The sequence below is a fragment of the Pleurodeles waltl genome, chromosome 10 (assembly GCF_031143425.1).
Source record: "Pleurodeles waltl isolate 20211129_DDA chromosome 10, aPleWal1.hap1.20221129, whole genome shotgun sequence".
NCBI classification, from domain to species: Eukaryota; Metazoa; Chordata; class Amphibia; order Caudata; family Salamandridae; genus Pleurodeles; species Pleurodeles waltl.
Window position 1 is genome coordinate 804,370,552 of NC_090449.1, and position 17,547 is coordinate 804,388,098.

The following is a 17,547-nucleotide window of genomic DNA, read 5'->3' on the forward strand; positions in this document are numbered from 1 at the left end:
TAGTGCCACAGACATCATGTGGATGATGTCTGGCCTCATGGAGCCCTGTGTGGCCACATCCTGCAACATTGCCCTGCTGGAAGAATCTGACTCTGAGGTTAGAAATCTTCACCGGCCAAAGGAGCGAAACATTTCAAGACTGCGAGGGACCTTCTCGAAGTACAAACTTCATATTTCCCTGCTTTGAGCTTTCCTGCCACAAGTCAAAGGCTTCAATTAGATCTCGTACAATGGCTATCCAATGAGGTAGAACCCTCCTTGGTCACAGCCTGCTTTCTTGCCCCACTGAGGATTTTTGACTTCCATCCAGGAAATTAAGCCTAAGGGCCTGGTGTAGAGTTTGACAGATGGGTTACTCGGTCACAAACATGATGGATTACTGTCCACCGTATTATGATCTCCATAGGCTACAATGGAATTGTAAAATGGGGGAAGGTATATCCGTCCCATTTGTGACAATGCAACTTCATCTGACAAACTCTAAATCTAGCCCTAAGTCTTTTGACTTTGTCTTGGTCAAGCACAACCAGATGACTGCCAATAGCGCTTAATGCTTTTTGGTGTTTTTTTTTCAACTTTAAAGTTTGAAAATTCTTGGCTATTTTGCTGTCACTTTATTCCTTAGAATATTCTCTATTTTATTTTTTTTGTTTTTTTTCTTGTGTTCTATTTTGATTTTATTACTGTTTGAGCACTGCATAGATATTTTACCTTTTGCCTTTAATTTAAGCCTGCCTGCTTTTGTGCCAAGTTACTAGAGTGTTAAGCAGATGGCTATTTAGTAACTTTTGGGGTTCACCTTGACAAGGATTGTAACTATGTACCCACACATACAATACATGTACAGGTTATTGTTGCTGATCAGCAATGCAAAGCTTTGCCCTTCCCATCACAGGGTACATGAGACAAACACAACAGGCCCTAATATGAGTGTTCCGCTAGCTTAACTTTCTCACGTTAATGTTCTCACCCACAGCAAAAACTTTAAAACACTGTCTCATGTGCTTGTGTGCACTTTGTGAAAACGGATTTGAACGGCCATGATGCTTTGTGCAGCAGTTAGACAGGATCCAACAATTCAGTCAGCTTTGTCTCAGAGGACATCTGGCATAGTTCCCAGAGATAACTCAGACCTACTCATGAGCTCTGCTACCTTTGGATGTATTTAGCTTTGCTAGAGGTATGCAACTCTCATATGTCGCTTCTCATTTGGGCAGATTATTATTTGCTTGCAGTCAGCGTGCTAAGCAACTTTGGGAATATGCGTATCCATATGTGATGCATGGGTATTTTATTATATTACTCTTATACTGCTATGGCTTTTGTCAATATTTTGCTACAAACAATCTGTATTAAATTGTTGTCCAACAAAAATCTATATCACAAGTACCTATATATTCTGAGAGCAATTTAGTTAAGGAACACTCACAAATAAGCTGGCTCGCTGATATGACAGACTGCTAGCCAGCAAGTACCTACAAGTATCTTCAGTTTTGTATATTCTGGTGGGAAGGCGGACAATAACCATGATTCCTTTTCATCTACTCTGCAAGATTCACAGCTTATAACCTCCATGAAAACCAGCCTATATAAAAAATACACAATGTTCCACCAAATGATCAAAAGAGATGCATGCACCTGTAAAGAGATGCCCAAAACAAGAGATGCTGTGTCCTTCCACAAAAAAGTCAGAATAAACACCCTTCTAAAAGTAGCAAAACTGACATTTCATGAAACATTGCTTCCCAAAGTGCTCCAATATCATTAGAAGAGAATTGTTACGGATGCATTTTTTTTTATTTTTATAAATGGCAGCACTTCAAGATTATTATGCAAAAAAAAACTAGCTTAGCTAACCCAGCTTCTGGTATGCTTCTACGTCAGCAGACGTATCACAAATCAGGAAATGGAACAAAAAGAGTAGCTAAAGACTCTACTTGGCACTTCATGAGCACTGACACACCCAATATAAGCTAAAAAGAAAACCTGAAGAATTTATGTAGATGTTTCAGCAAGCATATATATCTTAATAAAATCAAGGGTTCTGTAATTTTTGTTGCATTCAGTGAGGAGAAACTTCATTTAAAGATGGCTTCACCAGTCAATAAGATGTCTCAGCCTGTTACTGGACATGCGTGCCAACAATTCTGCAGATTGCTTCTCATCTATGACCAATGATGTATATAGAGTGAAAAAGAAAAGGTAACTGGATCACTAGACTATTTGGCACTACCCACTGCTAGTCCATCTCCCTTCTCAACAAATTAATCAAGGTCGAGGAATACCCTGATCTTTCTTCATTCCTGGCTCCCATCAAGTAGTCTTCTGGTCCTAGAGTCACTTCCCAGACCATGACACAACTCTTTGTCCACCTCACCTGAGTTACCTATTGATTCCTAAGACAGCTCTTGATTCACAACATTCCCATGACGTATAACTCACCTTCTGGCTCATTAATGAACTACTACCCATTGTCAGCACATGTTGTCTTTCTGGCCTCAGAGTCCATGGCTTCCTTTTCCCCACAAATCTGGATTGGCCTAAAGGTCTCTGGAGCTGGGTTTTGGACAAGCACAATCCCCATACATCAAAGGACTCGCCTCTCCATCAACCACATTTGGATCTATGAAACACTCTGCAAGCCATCTCATATGCAGGCTGAATGAAGCTCATGGATTCATCCCTGTTGTCAAACCAGTTTGCTTTGTGGGTTTTATCCAAGATCTTATAGCGTTATTCCACATTGACCACATTTAATAGCACTACCCGCAACTTTGTAATCTGCTCCCTCTACCTGTCAATGACCAGGTCTTATATTCTTCCCCATTATTCCTTGACTAAATATTTCTTCCTTCTTAAAAAGCCAAAGTCCTTTTATAGCCATTTAATCTATCCACCACCAAGTTCAGAACTCTTGGTGCCACGGTCTAGCGGATTTCTTCATACTTCCTTGCTCTGTGCTCAGTAACTCAAATACCCCTACCTTCATTGTTTAAAATCATTATTGGACATTTTGGGGGTCATTCTGACCCTGGCGGTAATTACCGCCATGGCGGAGGTTGGCGGTAGCACCGCCAACAGGCTGGTGGTGCACCGCTGGGCATTCTGACCGCGGCGTTTCAGCCGCGGCCAGAAACGGAACGTCGGCGGTGTACCGCCGACTTTCCGCTGCCCTTGAGAATCCTCCATGGTGGCGGAGCGCACTCCGCTGCCATGGGGATTCTGACACCCCCTACCGCCATCCTGTTCCTGGCGGGAGGATGGCGGTAGGGGGTGCCGCGGGGCAATGGCATGGGCACTGCAGGGGCCCCCGTAAGAGGGCCCCACAAAGTATTTCAGTGTCTGCTATGCAGACACTGAAATACGCGACGGGTGCCACTGCACCCGTCGCACCGTCCCACTCCGCCGGCTCAATTCTGAGCCGGCGTCCTCGTGGGAAGGCTGTTTCCCACTGGGCTGGCGGGCGGCCTTTTGGCGGTCGCCCGCCAGCCCAGTGGGAAACCCAGAATGACCGCTGCGGTCTTTCGACCGCGGTACGGTCTTCTGGCGGTTCCCGCTTGGCGGGCGGCTCCCGCCGCCCGCCAATATCAGAATCACCCCCTTTATGACTAAATAGAAAAGCACAGTCAGTCTACCCTCTATCCAGTTGTCTAGCAATCACCTACCTGAAGCTGTCTCTGCAAACTTCTGCTCCATCTTGATAGTCACAAATCTTTTCATAGCCCTTGCCAGACTAGATCATAGGAATCATTGGAAAGATTATAGCCCAATTTTAATTTCTTTTCAACTTTTCAGTTTGACCATTTTTATATTCAGCTGCTTTTTCAACACATCCAAGTTTAACTGCCTCTTTTGGTTTGGTTTTTCATGAAATGTGTTGGTGGATTATATCCAAATATTTCCTACCTTTACCCCATAACTGCCTCCTTTGGTTTTTTTTTTGTTTTTTTCATGCAATGTGTGGGTGGATTATACCCAAATATTTCCCACCTTTACCCCATAACAAATCAAGATTACAGCATGCCCTGGAGTTATTAGCACAGGGTCATTATTCAGTTAAGTATCTCAGGCTTTACTGAGTTATTTGGCTTTGTCAAGCCCAATGCTGGCTATCCTTCTGCAGTTCAGCAGACTTGGACTTTGCCAAGCCCACCACTTTCCCTCTGAACTGCAGCTCTTTCTGCTCCAAAGGCTTCCTAGTTTTGGGCCAGGCCATATACAAAACTCTCCTCTACCTCAGGCAGGCACATCATGGTGACCTCTGGGGCTCATGTGAGACAGTACAAGCAATGTAATTTTGTAACCTTCAGATATGTGGTAAACATGGAAGCCCTGATGCAGACTCAACAGATTTCCCCAATTTTTACTCAAGGATGTTCTCTCAATTCCTGCACCAACATTTGTGAAGAATAAAGCCCCATTGTTGGGACATCACAAACAGATTCCCATTGGATACAGTGACAGAGAAACTTGGCACCACAGAAGGATGAAGTAGATGGTAGCCCAGGAATTATAGCAATGGCCTGAGTAAGTATCCTCATTCTAAAAACTGTTCTTTTTCTATAAGGAAAATGCAACTCCAAGATCTCAAGAGGTTAAATGAAATTGAACTATCCCATCCTTCAGAGAAGGAAGACAGGTTACAGTCAAGCACAGAATTCAGAAACCATGGAAGGATATACAAGGAGATATTTTTTCTAGCTTGATTTCTGTTTGCTTCCTGCACGGGCAGAGACTTAAAAGTTGAATACCCATATACAATGGCACAACAGTCTTATATCTGTTCTTCTGGGAACATTGTACTCTTCATTATATCAATCCAGTGACTAAAGCTGCATTAATGTGCAAGGGTGCTGCTTTGATAGCAATTTATAAAGTACAATAGCTACTTCCAAACAAGTATACCCACACTAGTGAGAGAAAAATAACTCAACAATTTCCACAATTATCTTAGCTTTCAAGGGTAGGAGTAACTATTATAGATCCTGCTAGACCTGTCATCCTTGGTGAGGTATTCCCCCAAATGTTTTGCCTTCACCCCTTCTGTTTGTTGAATTTGTTTTTGTTGGCTCTAAGACTCTGCACACTGTAATACTTCCAACCTGTGCTAAAGCACCCGTGCTCTCTCCTTCAAGCATGGTGGAATTAAACTACACCTAACTGGCACATTTAACTTACCTGTAATACCCTAGTAAATTATATTATTACAAGGTAATTTATCAGATAATTAAACTTGGTCCTGTGACCGGACTGTGTTCCATTGCGGCCAGCCTGCACTTGTGACTTTTTCCCAGTTCAGCATGAACAGATAATTTTCATTGGTGCTATTTGCTTACTATTAAGCCATGTTGTTTAAGTTTTGAAATTGCATATCTCTGGTTCTACTGACTGGAGTTTTGTTGTTTTGGTGCCTTTTTATTTATCAATGATCACTATTTTTCTAGATTGAAGTGGGATGTTTCTTGTATTCTTTTTTCAGTGTATTACTGTTTGAGTGCTGCATAAATTCTTTATACATTGCTTCTACGTTAAGCCTGACTGGTTTTGTGCCAAGCTACCAGAGGGTTAAGTACAGGTCTACTGAGTGACCTTGGGGGTTCACCTTTAAAAGCCCCACAAAACTGAATACCCCATTTTAGATCTCTGTAGGAAGCTTGTACCATACAAGAAACAATATGTCATGACAGAATAGATTCTCTTCAGTGTTATTTTATGGACACTCCTTTATCTTATTATTAATAATTCCTAATTGTTTCTGGTAGTCAACAGTAAGGAAACACTGTTTTTAATACTTTTCTCCCTACAACCATACAAATTCTATGTCCAGCACAGAGAGGCTTCCTTACATACTAATGTAGACTTCTTGCCTATCATAGGAACCCTGCCAGATCTTCACATGAGTACAGGTCAGTGGAGAAGGAGGGTGAGTAATAGCAAGTCTCTGGTTTTGCAACCCTACTTTCTCTCAATATCCCTCCTCTCATAGTTCAGCAATTTCAACCTTTCTTGAGCTCATTGCTCTTCTATCGTTCTGCCATCTCATACTTTGAGGAGCCTATAGCTCTTCCTGCTCTCCCAACTCTAGCTCTTTCCCCCTCCCAAAGCATAAATGTCTCACGTCCAGTTCTACCAAAACCTCTCCTCTACCTCAGGCAAGTATAGTCATTTTGTAACACTCTGTTCGAAATGGTCCTCTCTACAGGGTCACCCCCAATGTATTTGTATTCCTCCTCCCACTTTTTGCTGGATTTTTGCGTGTTGGCTTTAGGACTGCTAACCAGTGCGTAAGCGATTGTGCTCTCTCCCTAAACTAGGGTATATGCCCTTTGATTGGCATATACCAGAATGGCATTTTTAGATTACATGTAAATCCCTTGTAGAGTGATGTAACATATTCCCAGGGCCTGTAAATTAAATGCTAACTGTGGGTCTACAGAACTTATTGTGTCATCCACTTAAGGCCTGCCACTACAGCCTGAAGGCAGTGTCCTATTGCCATGTCGACTTGTTAAATACAACCCCTTGCCAAGCTTTAAACTCCCCTTTTAATATATAAAGCTACCACTAAGGTAGGTCCTAGGAAGTCATAGGACAGGGTGCTGTGTAATTAAAAGGTAGGACATGTACATTTTAGTTTTACATGACCTAGTAGTGGAAAACTGACAAATTTGTTTTTCACTACTGCAAGGCCAACCCCCTCCCATAGGATAACATTGGGGGTTCCTTATTATTTTTCATAAGCCATAATTTCTAAATCATAGGTGGTAGGTATATCATGTTTGGTATATATAAACTTTTAATGACAAACCATCTTTGACGTTAAAATCGGATTTATCATTACAAGTTGGAAAATACCACTTTTAGAAAGTTGGCTTCTTCCTGCTATTAACCCTCTGACCTGCAGCCTGCCTGAAGTCACATGATTGGGTGTAACTGGCAGTTGAGACTGAATTCACTCCAGACAGTCACACAGTAGTGGGATTAGCAGAGCCTGAATGGGCCATTAAATAACTTGATGGCGGGGTGAAGCGAAGCACAGCATCATTTGCACTTAAATAGGTTGGGCTCTGCCAACACACAAAATTCTTAAAAACCCTGTATTGTCAGTGCAGCCAGCTAGGAGCCACAGCAAGAGAGGCAGGAACGTTCTTGAACTTCAAGGAACCCTTCTGGAACCTTCTCCCAAATTCTACGAGCAGGGCTCCAGGGTGTAAAAATAGGGCTCTCTAATCCTCTCTACAGTGCACTACTGGACCTGCAGAAGGGCTCTCAGAGGACTGTCTGCTGCTGTGACCTGCTGTTCACTCTGCGAGACTGCTGCTGTACCTGGAAGGACTGCTTTGCTGTCTGGAGCCTGTCTTGAACCCTCAGAGGCCAGCCCTGCTGTGGAGCCCTGCATGTTCTCCTGCACCCAGGACTTCATGAAGTGACTCCAAGGGCTAGTTCTGCTGGCCTCCTGCCATCTTGAACTCATACGTGGATCCAGCTTGAGTGAATCCTGAATCCCCAAGGGGTCTCCCTCCAGTTCTTGACCCTTGGTTGTGGTGCTAAAGGAGACTAGATTGCCATTTTCTAAATCTGAGGACTTGCTATTTTGAATCTTAAACTTTAAAAATTCATAACTCTTGTTCTACTAATTTGATTTTTATGGTTTAAGTATCAAATATTTTTTTATTGCATTTTGTTTTCACTGTAATGCTGTTTGTGTACTGCATAAAGACTTAACACATTGCCTTTAAGTTTTGTCAGACTGCTTTTTGTGCCAAGCCACCCAGGGTTAAGCATAGGTTAATTTAGTGACTTTTTGTGGTTTAACCTGCAAGGAATTGTGGCTGTTGCTTAACCAGGGCTCATACCCTATTCAACCAACAACCCAATTTCTCTCACCCTCAGGGTCACGTTAAAGAAAAAAAACTCTGATGCAGACTTAATATATTCCTCAAATTTAAGCTAAGGTCCTCTTTCAAGTCCCATGCCAGGTATTCTGGTGATTGAAAGCCCCATTGTTATTGATCATACAAACAGGCACTTGAGGGTACAGTGAGAGAGAAACCTCATGCCCCTATGCGGAAGAGGATGTAGGAGATAGGAAACAGAAATTAGAGTAATGATCCTGGGAAACAGCACATTTAGAAATACTGTTCTTTCCCAGGAGAAACAGCTGAATTATCAAATCTTGAAAGGAAGAGGGGCAGGTCCTGGACAGGCTCTCCAACTAGATGACAGGAAGCGATGTATAAGGAGACACATTTTCCTAACTTGATTTATTTTGTGCTTGCCTCCTACTCAGGCCAGTGACCTAGAAGGTTAGCAAAATCCTCATACAAGGGAACATCAGTCTTGAAACTATTTTTCTAGGGGCCATTTTACTCTTCATCTCATCAGGCCAGTGACTGAAAAGGTAATAATTTCCAAGAGTGATGCAACAAATACCTGAATATAAGAAAGTTGCATTCCACTGCATGACTTATCCTTATATTGCCACCATAATCAACTAACAGTTATCAAATCTGAATACCTCAATAAAATACAATGAACATGGCTTTCTTCTGTGTGATAAACTAAATTGTTATAAATAAGAAAACAACCCATAACTTTTACTGCGACACATCATTCATTAGTACTGAGTAAATATAAATATTGCAGAAATTCGAGGACTAGACACTATGGCCGTCCTAGGTCAGAGGGTGGAAGCCTAAGTTTCCATTCTCTGGCCTGGCAGGAAACAGGATACAGCATTGTCTCTGGCTCGTAATCGAGCCGGCGACAATGCTGTTGCCTGCAGGTAGCACCAGCACCCTTGCAATGTTCACGAACATTGCTGGGCAGGGGGACCTTAGCACTGTCAATGACAATAGCATGGGCAGTGAAGGGGCCACCCTGTGGCCCCCTGCATCTGTTCTCCACCAGCATTTTCATGGCAGTGTTACTGCCATGAAAAGGCTGGTGGAGAACAAGGTCGTAATCCTCAGGCCTGCGCTGCCTTGGCGGATTAGGATCTCTGCCTCGTCTGGGATCCAAACTCCTGGTGGAGCTGGCAGTTCCCTGGCAGCCCGACCACCAGGGTTGTAATGTGGCAGACAAGACTGCCACCGTGAGTAGACTGCCACACTCATAATGACCCCCTATGTGTGGCACAAGCAAGGGCAACAGAAAATAACCAAAGATCACTCATACTTGACTACTGAATGAGGACCGAAACAATAGTCTTGTTCGGCTTTATTGTGGATTTGTTTGGCTATTCAACATTCAATGCATTTTCTCGTTTTCACACCATGTTTACAACTTATATCTTTCATCATACACATATCCGCCCGCTTTGTTTGCTGTCACAACTGGTCTTCCTGGAAAACCTGTTAGTATATTTTTCAGTGATTATGAATGATTCCACACGTGGGTCAGATTGCGTGAAATACACAGTTCATACGAATTTCAGACCTTTTTTATTATTTGACCCAATAGTTTTATCATGTATTTCTACTTTAAAAAAGGACTAAAAGTGGAATGCACACAGGTGAAGAGCGAATTCAATTGTTGGATTTATAATGTCAACTTGATGACTACTTACATCTTCCAGAATTTTTAAAATTCAATTATTCAGAGAAAATTGTTTTCTGCACTTCAAAATATGCAACACGAAGCCCTGGCTCCTGAGACTTTTTAGTGTTAAGAAAAACAAGCTAGTGATGTGTATTACTTTATCAGCTTTTAAAGTGAAAAAATGCATTCTGAACTGCTCTATCTAACTCCATCCTATGCAACGTATTCTATTTTGTTAACTCTTATGCTGCAGAATATTTGAGGCCTTGAAGAGTGTGTTACTTTCTTTCCTGACCCTAAAGTTCTCATGGCGCACAGCCAAATGCGGAACCACTCCAGGCATGACTGTTGCATTCGGCAGGGGCGTAGCCTAGTCTGTGAGATTCATATTTCGCAACTAAGTAAGTGGGAAAACCAACATAGGCGTAGCAGACCTGATTCTTCACCCCTAACCCACACCCACCACCAAGCCAAGAATATCTTCATTAGGGGAGGTGTAGGGAGGGGATGAGAGGGAGGGTCACTCCCCAAACACAACCCCTCCCCCCACCCATCACTACAACCACCTCTGAAGCTACACTCCTGGCATTCGGTCACCTCACAGAGAGGTGTCACTATGTGTCCCAGCAGGAACGTACAACTAACTTTCCCTAATTATTTTATAGCGGCCACTGAACATAAAACTGCATCAAATTGCTTCAGAGTTTCAAAACATAGGTTTTATCAGGGTGTGTGCAAAATTTGCCTGATTTGCTTTTGCATATTTATGTAAAAAGTCCACAAACTTGTGCAAAATTATGCAACATGCAAACCCTGCATTTAGCGTTAGTTTTTGCACGACATGCATCATTGTGTCCATTTTTGGCATGAAGACACATTTGGCGCATTGAAAGAATAGTGAATTAAACAAAAGTGCTGCAATCAACAGCTGTTCGCAATCACATTGTTCCATGCTCCCTCACTTAAAATATTGTCATGTGGCACAAAGGAATCCTTTTTTTAATTTCAGGCAAAGACCAGTGCTTAATTTGTAAATAAAGAGGTGCCGGTGCTCAAAGCCCTTATCTTAAACATGAGGCTGCTGTAATTAAATCTGCCAGCACTGAATACTGAGGCAGTGTAATCCTGAAGCCATCTCGGGCCTCTTCAATCCATTTAGAGCCACCCCTGCCCCTTCAGCTCATCCTGCAACTTTCTACTTTCGCCCTTTATGACGCTTTTTAGTTTTTCCTTCTTCCGTCTTTCCCATATGTGTCTTTTGCTCACAGCAAATGCTTGAGGCATAAGAATAAGCCCCGGCCCTCACGAATAAGTTCCGATGCTCAGCCCCGGAAACAACAAGCACAAATTAAGCACTGGCAAAGACTAACGTAAAATTAAAAAAAAATGTGCACAAAATGACACCCATTTATTGTAATTTAGCCCAGGCTCAGGCTCAGTTCTCATTACGCAGTCTATGTCGAAAAAGGAACCAATCCAGGGTCTCTACAAACTACATAAAATCACAACGTGAACGCTAAATTTGCTGTGGCGTCCTTTCTGACAGTCATGGGCGCTACTTTGTCAACAAAATGCTAAGATTATTTTATACTGTACCATGCAGTAAAACTTAAAAGCACAACTTTACCTGTTTAGAAAGCAATTCCGAGCACAGAGTGTACAGTGTGATGAACTTCCTAGCTAACAAACGAGCTGCAAGAAATCCTTCCGCGATCAGCATTATTTCACAGATGAGCTCTATGTCAGGCACCACCATGGCACAGGGTCTAATATAAATACATATGGAACACTTTCTCAGTAATAGTAGTTTTCATGATGTATTCGGAAAAAAACAAGTTATTTAACTGACTGTTATATAAGTTTCGTAAAAATATTGACCACTTAATACATTGTAAATCATCAGTCCTCAGTAACGTTTTATTATTATTAATAGATATCATTACCATTGAGTTCCATTGCAGTTTTTTTATTGACATCTGAATTATAAAGGATGTAATAATCTCCTTCGGGATTGTAAAATGTAGCCTGCAGGCAGCATGCAGCTTTTCTGCAGCGCGTGCTGATTTTGCACAGTTAGGTGACACGATAGTAACGCAGGTTTATTCTTACCTGGACCAAAATCCAAATGACAAAGCCCTTTCCTAATTTTGCATAACTTCGCCCACAATTTTTTTATCAACTGCCATAATTTGCTTCAAACGTTTCTGTGACATGCTGCTTGGTGTTTCTAAACTGTGTAAGGTGCATGCATGTATTACATTTCTACACTTCACAAACAGATACATTATAAGAGGGTTCCTTAATAAGCATGCTCCTGATTTAATCATTTCTAAGGATCCCTTTTGATATTTTTTTCTATGAACATTTAAATGAAAGCAGAATGGCAAACCCAATTCAGTTAGTTTAGAGGATACCAATTTTAATACAATTAGGCATTAATTTACAGATTAGTGAATGCAAATGTTATATAATGACATGGCTAGAACAGAAACAATTTTAAACTTAATTTTGGGTAGGTATTTTAGAATTATATTGTGACCAACTATGCCTTGCCAACAAAAGGCCATGCGCATTAGAAGGAAAGCAATTTTTGTAATTTCTTCAGATCGGAGATATAAAGAAAGTTGAGCTTTTCTTAATAAGTAGACTTTTATTGGTATTCAAAGAATGCAATTTAATAATCAAGAAAACACTGCGTATCCTTCACCCTTTCTTGTGAATTAAACCATGTGGTTGTTAATGTATAACACTTGAAAGTGATCATCTTTGGTATAAAACTCGTGAGGCTATAAATCTGGCAGCTGAGAAGTAAAAAACAGTATCTCAAATACCAGAGAGTTGTTCTAGAAGAGAGAGGAGGGTTTCAGAAACTGCCTTAAAATCAAGGTATACCTCTCTTAACTTCTTTTGGTCTCCTTAATTAACGGGTTAGAAATTACTAAAGGTTATTTGTCCAGTGTTTTAAACAAACCATTGTAATGCTTTAAAGGCTACACTCAATTGACCTTAAAGAACTTCCCCAGTGCAAATTAAATATGATCTTAACCTTCTCAAGCAAATTCACATTTTGAAAGCTTTTTCTAACAAATATTACCTCACTTTAATATGTTCTAAAAGAGGCACTTTGGAATCATTAGTGTAGAATAAGACTTTTGCAGAAATAACCCATCCCAAAAGTTCTAGGAGAAAACATTTAATTTTAAACCTAAAGTCTCTAGACGTTCAGTCAGCCTAAGAAAGTTCCTTCTCTTCAGGAGCTTAAAGTGGTCTGAAAAAAACATCCTAGCGCAATTCTATTTAAGGAAGATCAGAAATCTTTTAGAAAAAGACCTATGCTTGGATAGAGATTAACAGCTATCAGCTCTTTTGTGCACAGTCATTTTTATACTTCTTTATCCAGCATATTTCAAATCAAAACTGTTCCTTTTTCACCTGGATGTTTTCCAGCATTAGAATTTTTGCCATATAGAACACAACAGAAGTTGCAGATTATATCGGTGAAAAATTGAATATCTGTCTCATAATGTATGTGTCTTCGGTACAAATGCCAAGAGATGGTTAAATACACTTTTTATTCAGTTTACTATTCACCCTTGCCTTGAAGTTCGTTTTTGTCTGGTAGATCGCTACCCTCAAGTCTCATTTTCTTCAATTACATTTATGGTTTCAACTTGAGCTGCTTCAGAGAGTTTGGATGCAAGTAGAGAATTAAGTTTAAATGCTGAATGAGAGCTTGTATTATGCGGTTAGGGTTGCACTTTTTATTTTATTTTTGTCAATAGATAGTACTAGAATCCTGAACATGTATCATTTTCCTGAATCTTCATCTGTTTATCCTTTTTGATTTGTTAGGTACACATTGTAATCTTTTTTATTAACTGTACAAAAACAATCTCAGTTTGATTACAATGTCTGCCAGCACAGCATCAATGATTTCAAACAAATTCACACAACATACATCTTATTTTCCCAGTCACTACATCAAAAATCATTCACACAATGTATGCTGAACTATTATTGCAGCATTTACAAAAACTGATACAATATGTTGGACATGGCCTTGTCTGCAGGATTATCACCAAACTTTTTGCCTTCACCCTCCTGTTCTCTAAACTTCTATTTTGTTGTCTTTTAGGCCTCTGTGTACTTTACTGCTGCTTACCATTGCAAAAGTGTTTGTGTTTGCTACATTAAACATGGTGACATTGGCACATTTAATTTACTAGTCAGTCCCTACTAAAGGGGTACCACATGTACCCAGGGCCTGTAAAACAAATCAAATGCTGCTAGTAGACCTGCAGCACTTGTTGTGCCTCCCACTTATATAGCTCTTTAAACCGGTCTCCTGCCATTTTGACCTTGCAAGATGCAGTTTTGCTAGGACTAAACCTTCCTTTTTAATACATATGTCATCCATAGGGTGGGTCCTAAACAGCCCGTAAGGCAGGGTGCAGTGTATTTAAAAAGATGGACATGTATCCTTAACTTTTACATGTCCTGATAGTGAAAACCTCTTAAGTGTGTTTTTTTTCGAAAACTGAAAGGCCTACCTCTCACATTGTATAACATTGGGTTACTTTACCATATTTATTAATTGATAACTTTCAATTGGGAGCAGGTGCCTCTGCTCAACAGGCACCAGCCATCGTACCCCACAAACGGAAGACCTCGGCCAGAGGAAGATCCTTTGCCTACTTTGCGGCAAAGAGCTGAAACAGCTTGCCTCTTCACTTCAGGCAGTCACAATCATTGCCTCTGTTCAGAAGGGGACCTTAACACCTGGCTCTTTGACTGGAGCACAGACGACCAACCCCTTCAGTGCCTTGAGACCCTTACCGGTGAGTAGTTGGGCTTTCTAAATATGATTTATTGAAGAAACATTAAGGTTGGTGTCTAAATTATTCTAATTTAAAACTATCTTTAATGGTAGAGTCAGATTTTAAGTCTCAGTTCTAAAAATGCCACTGTTAGAAAGTTGCCACTTTCCTGTCCTAACCATTCAGTTCCTGCAGCCTGTATCCTGGCTCACCTGACTAGGTGTAGCTGGCAGTCGGTCTTTGTGTATTGCTCCCAGACAGTGAGACAAAGGGAGAATAGATATTGGTAGTATGGGTCATTTCTGACTTGAGGGAGAGGAACTGTCATCTACCACACTTGCACATAAGAAAGCCTGTGTCTGATCACACTCACAAAGGGTTTCATACAAGCTTTTTGTGTCCTGAGAAAAACCTGGGGCCAGACAGGGAGGTAGGAAATCTCAAACACATCTGAGGCTGTCAACCTGGAGAACTTTTCTCCTACTTCAAAGAGGGAACTATGTACAAAACTCTTGAGTGCAACTTTGGACCTGTGGAAGACTCGGACTGCTGTGCTGCTCTGCAAAAAAGGCAACTACAATGTTACCCTGCTGCTATGTGCCCAACTGAAAATGACTGGCCTTGCTTCTTGAACTCAGGGCCACCAGAGAGGCTCCAAAGGCCAGCTGGCTGGCCTTCTGATCACAGTCTCACTGATTGAAGAGTTTCCAACTACCTTGAACCCAGCACCTGGATTATGCCTGCTACGAGTCCTATTCACCCCCCCCCCCTGCCGAAGTCGTGCTACCCCAGTCCTGGACATTTGGAAGTAGGCCTCAACGTAATCTTCCAACCCAGCTGTGGTCCTGATTGCAGAATCCATACAGCACATCTCCTTTCAGCTACATTGGAACTACTGGTGGGCAATATAAGCTCAATGCAGGACCTCTCATCAAAGCCTGCAGATTCCTCTGAACCGACGCTGTGCAACACATCCTCGATGAAGGACTTTGCAATGCAAGCCCCTCATTGACAACATCCTCAAGGATAATGATGGACTTCGCATCACAGCCCTGCAGCTTCATTGGAACTGTCAGAGCACAAAGCATCCTCAAAACAGGACTTTGCAACACAAGTCCCTTACCAGTGGCCTCCTTGATGATGACTTAGAACTTTGCATGGTGCCCTGAATATTTCTCTGAACCACCACTGTGCATTGCATCCTCAACACGGGATCTTGCAACACTCTGCAACCATGATTTAGGGTACTTTGTTAACCTGGCCTAACTTGGTCCTTTATCCGGCTTTGCTCCATCATGGTCAGCCTGAACTTGTAACTTTGTGCGACCAGGTGACAACAGTTGCCGCTTTGTGCTTCTAGGCATTATTTTCACTCAAATCTTTAAAACTGCATATTTCCAGTTCTACTGATTGGATTCTTCTTTGGTCTTGAATAATTTGTTACCTTTTACTCATTGTTTCAATATTGATGGTTTTTTTTCAATGTGTTTTCACATTATTTCTGTTAGAAATGCTGCATAAACTCTTCACACATTACCTCTAGGTTAAGCCTGACTGCTTTGTGCCAAGCTATCAGAGAGTTGAGCACAGGTTAATTTTGTGTTTGCTAGTGACTTTGGTCTGGCAGGAATTGTGGTTGCTGCTCAAGAAGGGTTTCACCCCCTCAACTAGATTCCAGTTAACAATTTCCTATACATCCAATGGTAGGCGAGCCTCTGATCTAAGCTGAAATAGTGTCTTCATTATTTTGACCCTTTGGTCATTTTGAGCATTCTTCAAGGCATAGCTTTGATCGTCTTTCATAATACAATATGGGAGACATGCAGGGCAGTAACAAGGCATGCTGGCAGCCTCTCTCCTATCAAGTGTTTTCATAGATTAACTGCTCAAAGAGTACTAAATAGTAGTCCCCTAATAACTCTTAATACAAAAAAGGCTAATTCACAGGCCACTAAGTGGTCCAATAACTTAGAATTATTATATAGTGGCATACTATTTTTTTTTATGAATAATCTTCGATCAATATAAGCTACTGAGTTGCCTAAACTTGGCTAAAAAATATACATTAGAGCTGGAAGACAGAGCTTGAAGACAGACTAATTTCACTGGAACATGCTGACATCGTCTTTCTTATGGGGGTTCAGATAGATGTGTCAGAACACCATACTCAGAGAACAAAAAGGTTTACAACGTTATGTTATAATGATATGTTACATGAGGCTTTAAATATGAACCATTATGCCATTGACAGGGGACATCATGACATGGGATAACAAGGCTTTGGGAAACGTTACAAAAGGTTAGGTCAACAATAAAATCTCATCTAGAATATTTAGGAAACCCACTTCATGTAACTCCATGCTACATGCACGTAGCGCTCACCCTAGCGCCCAGATCAAGGCTATTCCATATGGGAAAATTATCAGAACCAGACGTAACTGCAGTGACAACGAGGTCTTCTCATTAGAAATGGAACAGCTGACACAACGCTTCAGAAATAGGGGGTACTCAGAAGAAACCATTTCCATAGCTAGCAAACCCATATCCTCCAAAAAAACGAAATACTCTACACATTAAGGGACATAAGAAACCTAACAAAAATAAGAGAAAGGAGATCTCTCTAATCACTAGATACAGTCCTGTGACCAATAAGATATTCTGGGTTCTGAAGAAACACTGGCATCTGCTACTCTTGGACAGGGAACTTGGGTCCATAGTTGGAAAAACACCATCTATCACGCACAGCAGAGGACGCACACTAAGAAACATTTTATGTCCCAGTTACATAGCATCACTAACACCAGCACTTCCACCCATGTGGTTACCTACCAAACCGGTCGTTTTTTTCAAATGTGGCTGCTGTATTACTTGTCAATTCGCTCTCAACAAGAACACAACGTTCTCCTACAATACGGGACAAACTCATGCCATCAGACAGTTTATCAACTGCAATACCGAATACACGGTATACTGCATTCTGTAAGTCTGTGGACTAATTTATGTGGGTAGTACCATCTGTCCCCTCACAGAACTTATCCAGAAACATATTAGAGCAATTAGGAACTACAACACAGGATACCCTCTTGCTGTACACTTCAACTCGACACACAACAAAAGGCACATTTTGAATATAAGATTTCATGGTATCACTCATGTCACATTACCACCTAGACTGGGTGACAGGACAAAG

The 17,547-nt window shown here is 41.3% G+C and overlaps 1 protein-coding gene across 1 annotated transcript in view; it reads right to left on the reverse strand.

The window, feature by feature from the left end:
* DNAH11 (dynein axonemal heavy chain 11) overlaps positions 1-17,547 on the reverse strand; it is a 2,866,633-nt gene that overhangs the window by 1,648,264 nt on the left and 1,200,822 nt on the right. Inside the window, exon 36 of the mRNA XM_069211469.1 lies at positions 11,168-11,306. Within this exon, the coding sequence (XP_069067570.1) occupies positions 11,168-11,306 (139 nt within the window). The remainder of the gene's footprint in view (positions 1-11,167; positions 11,307-17,547) is intronic.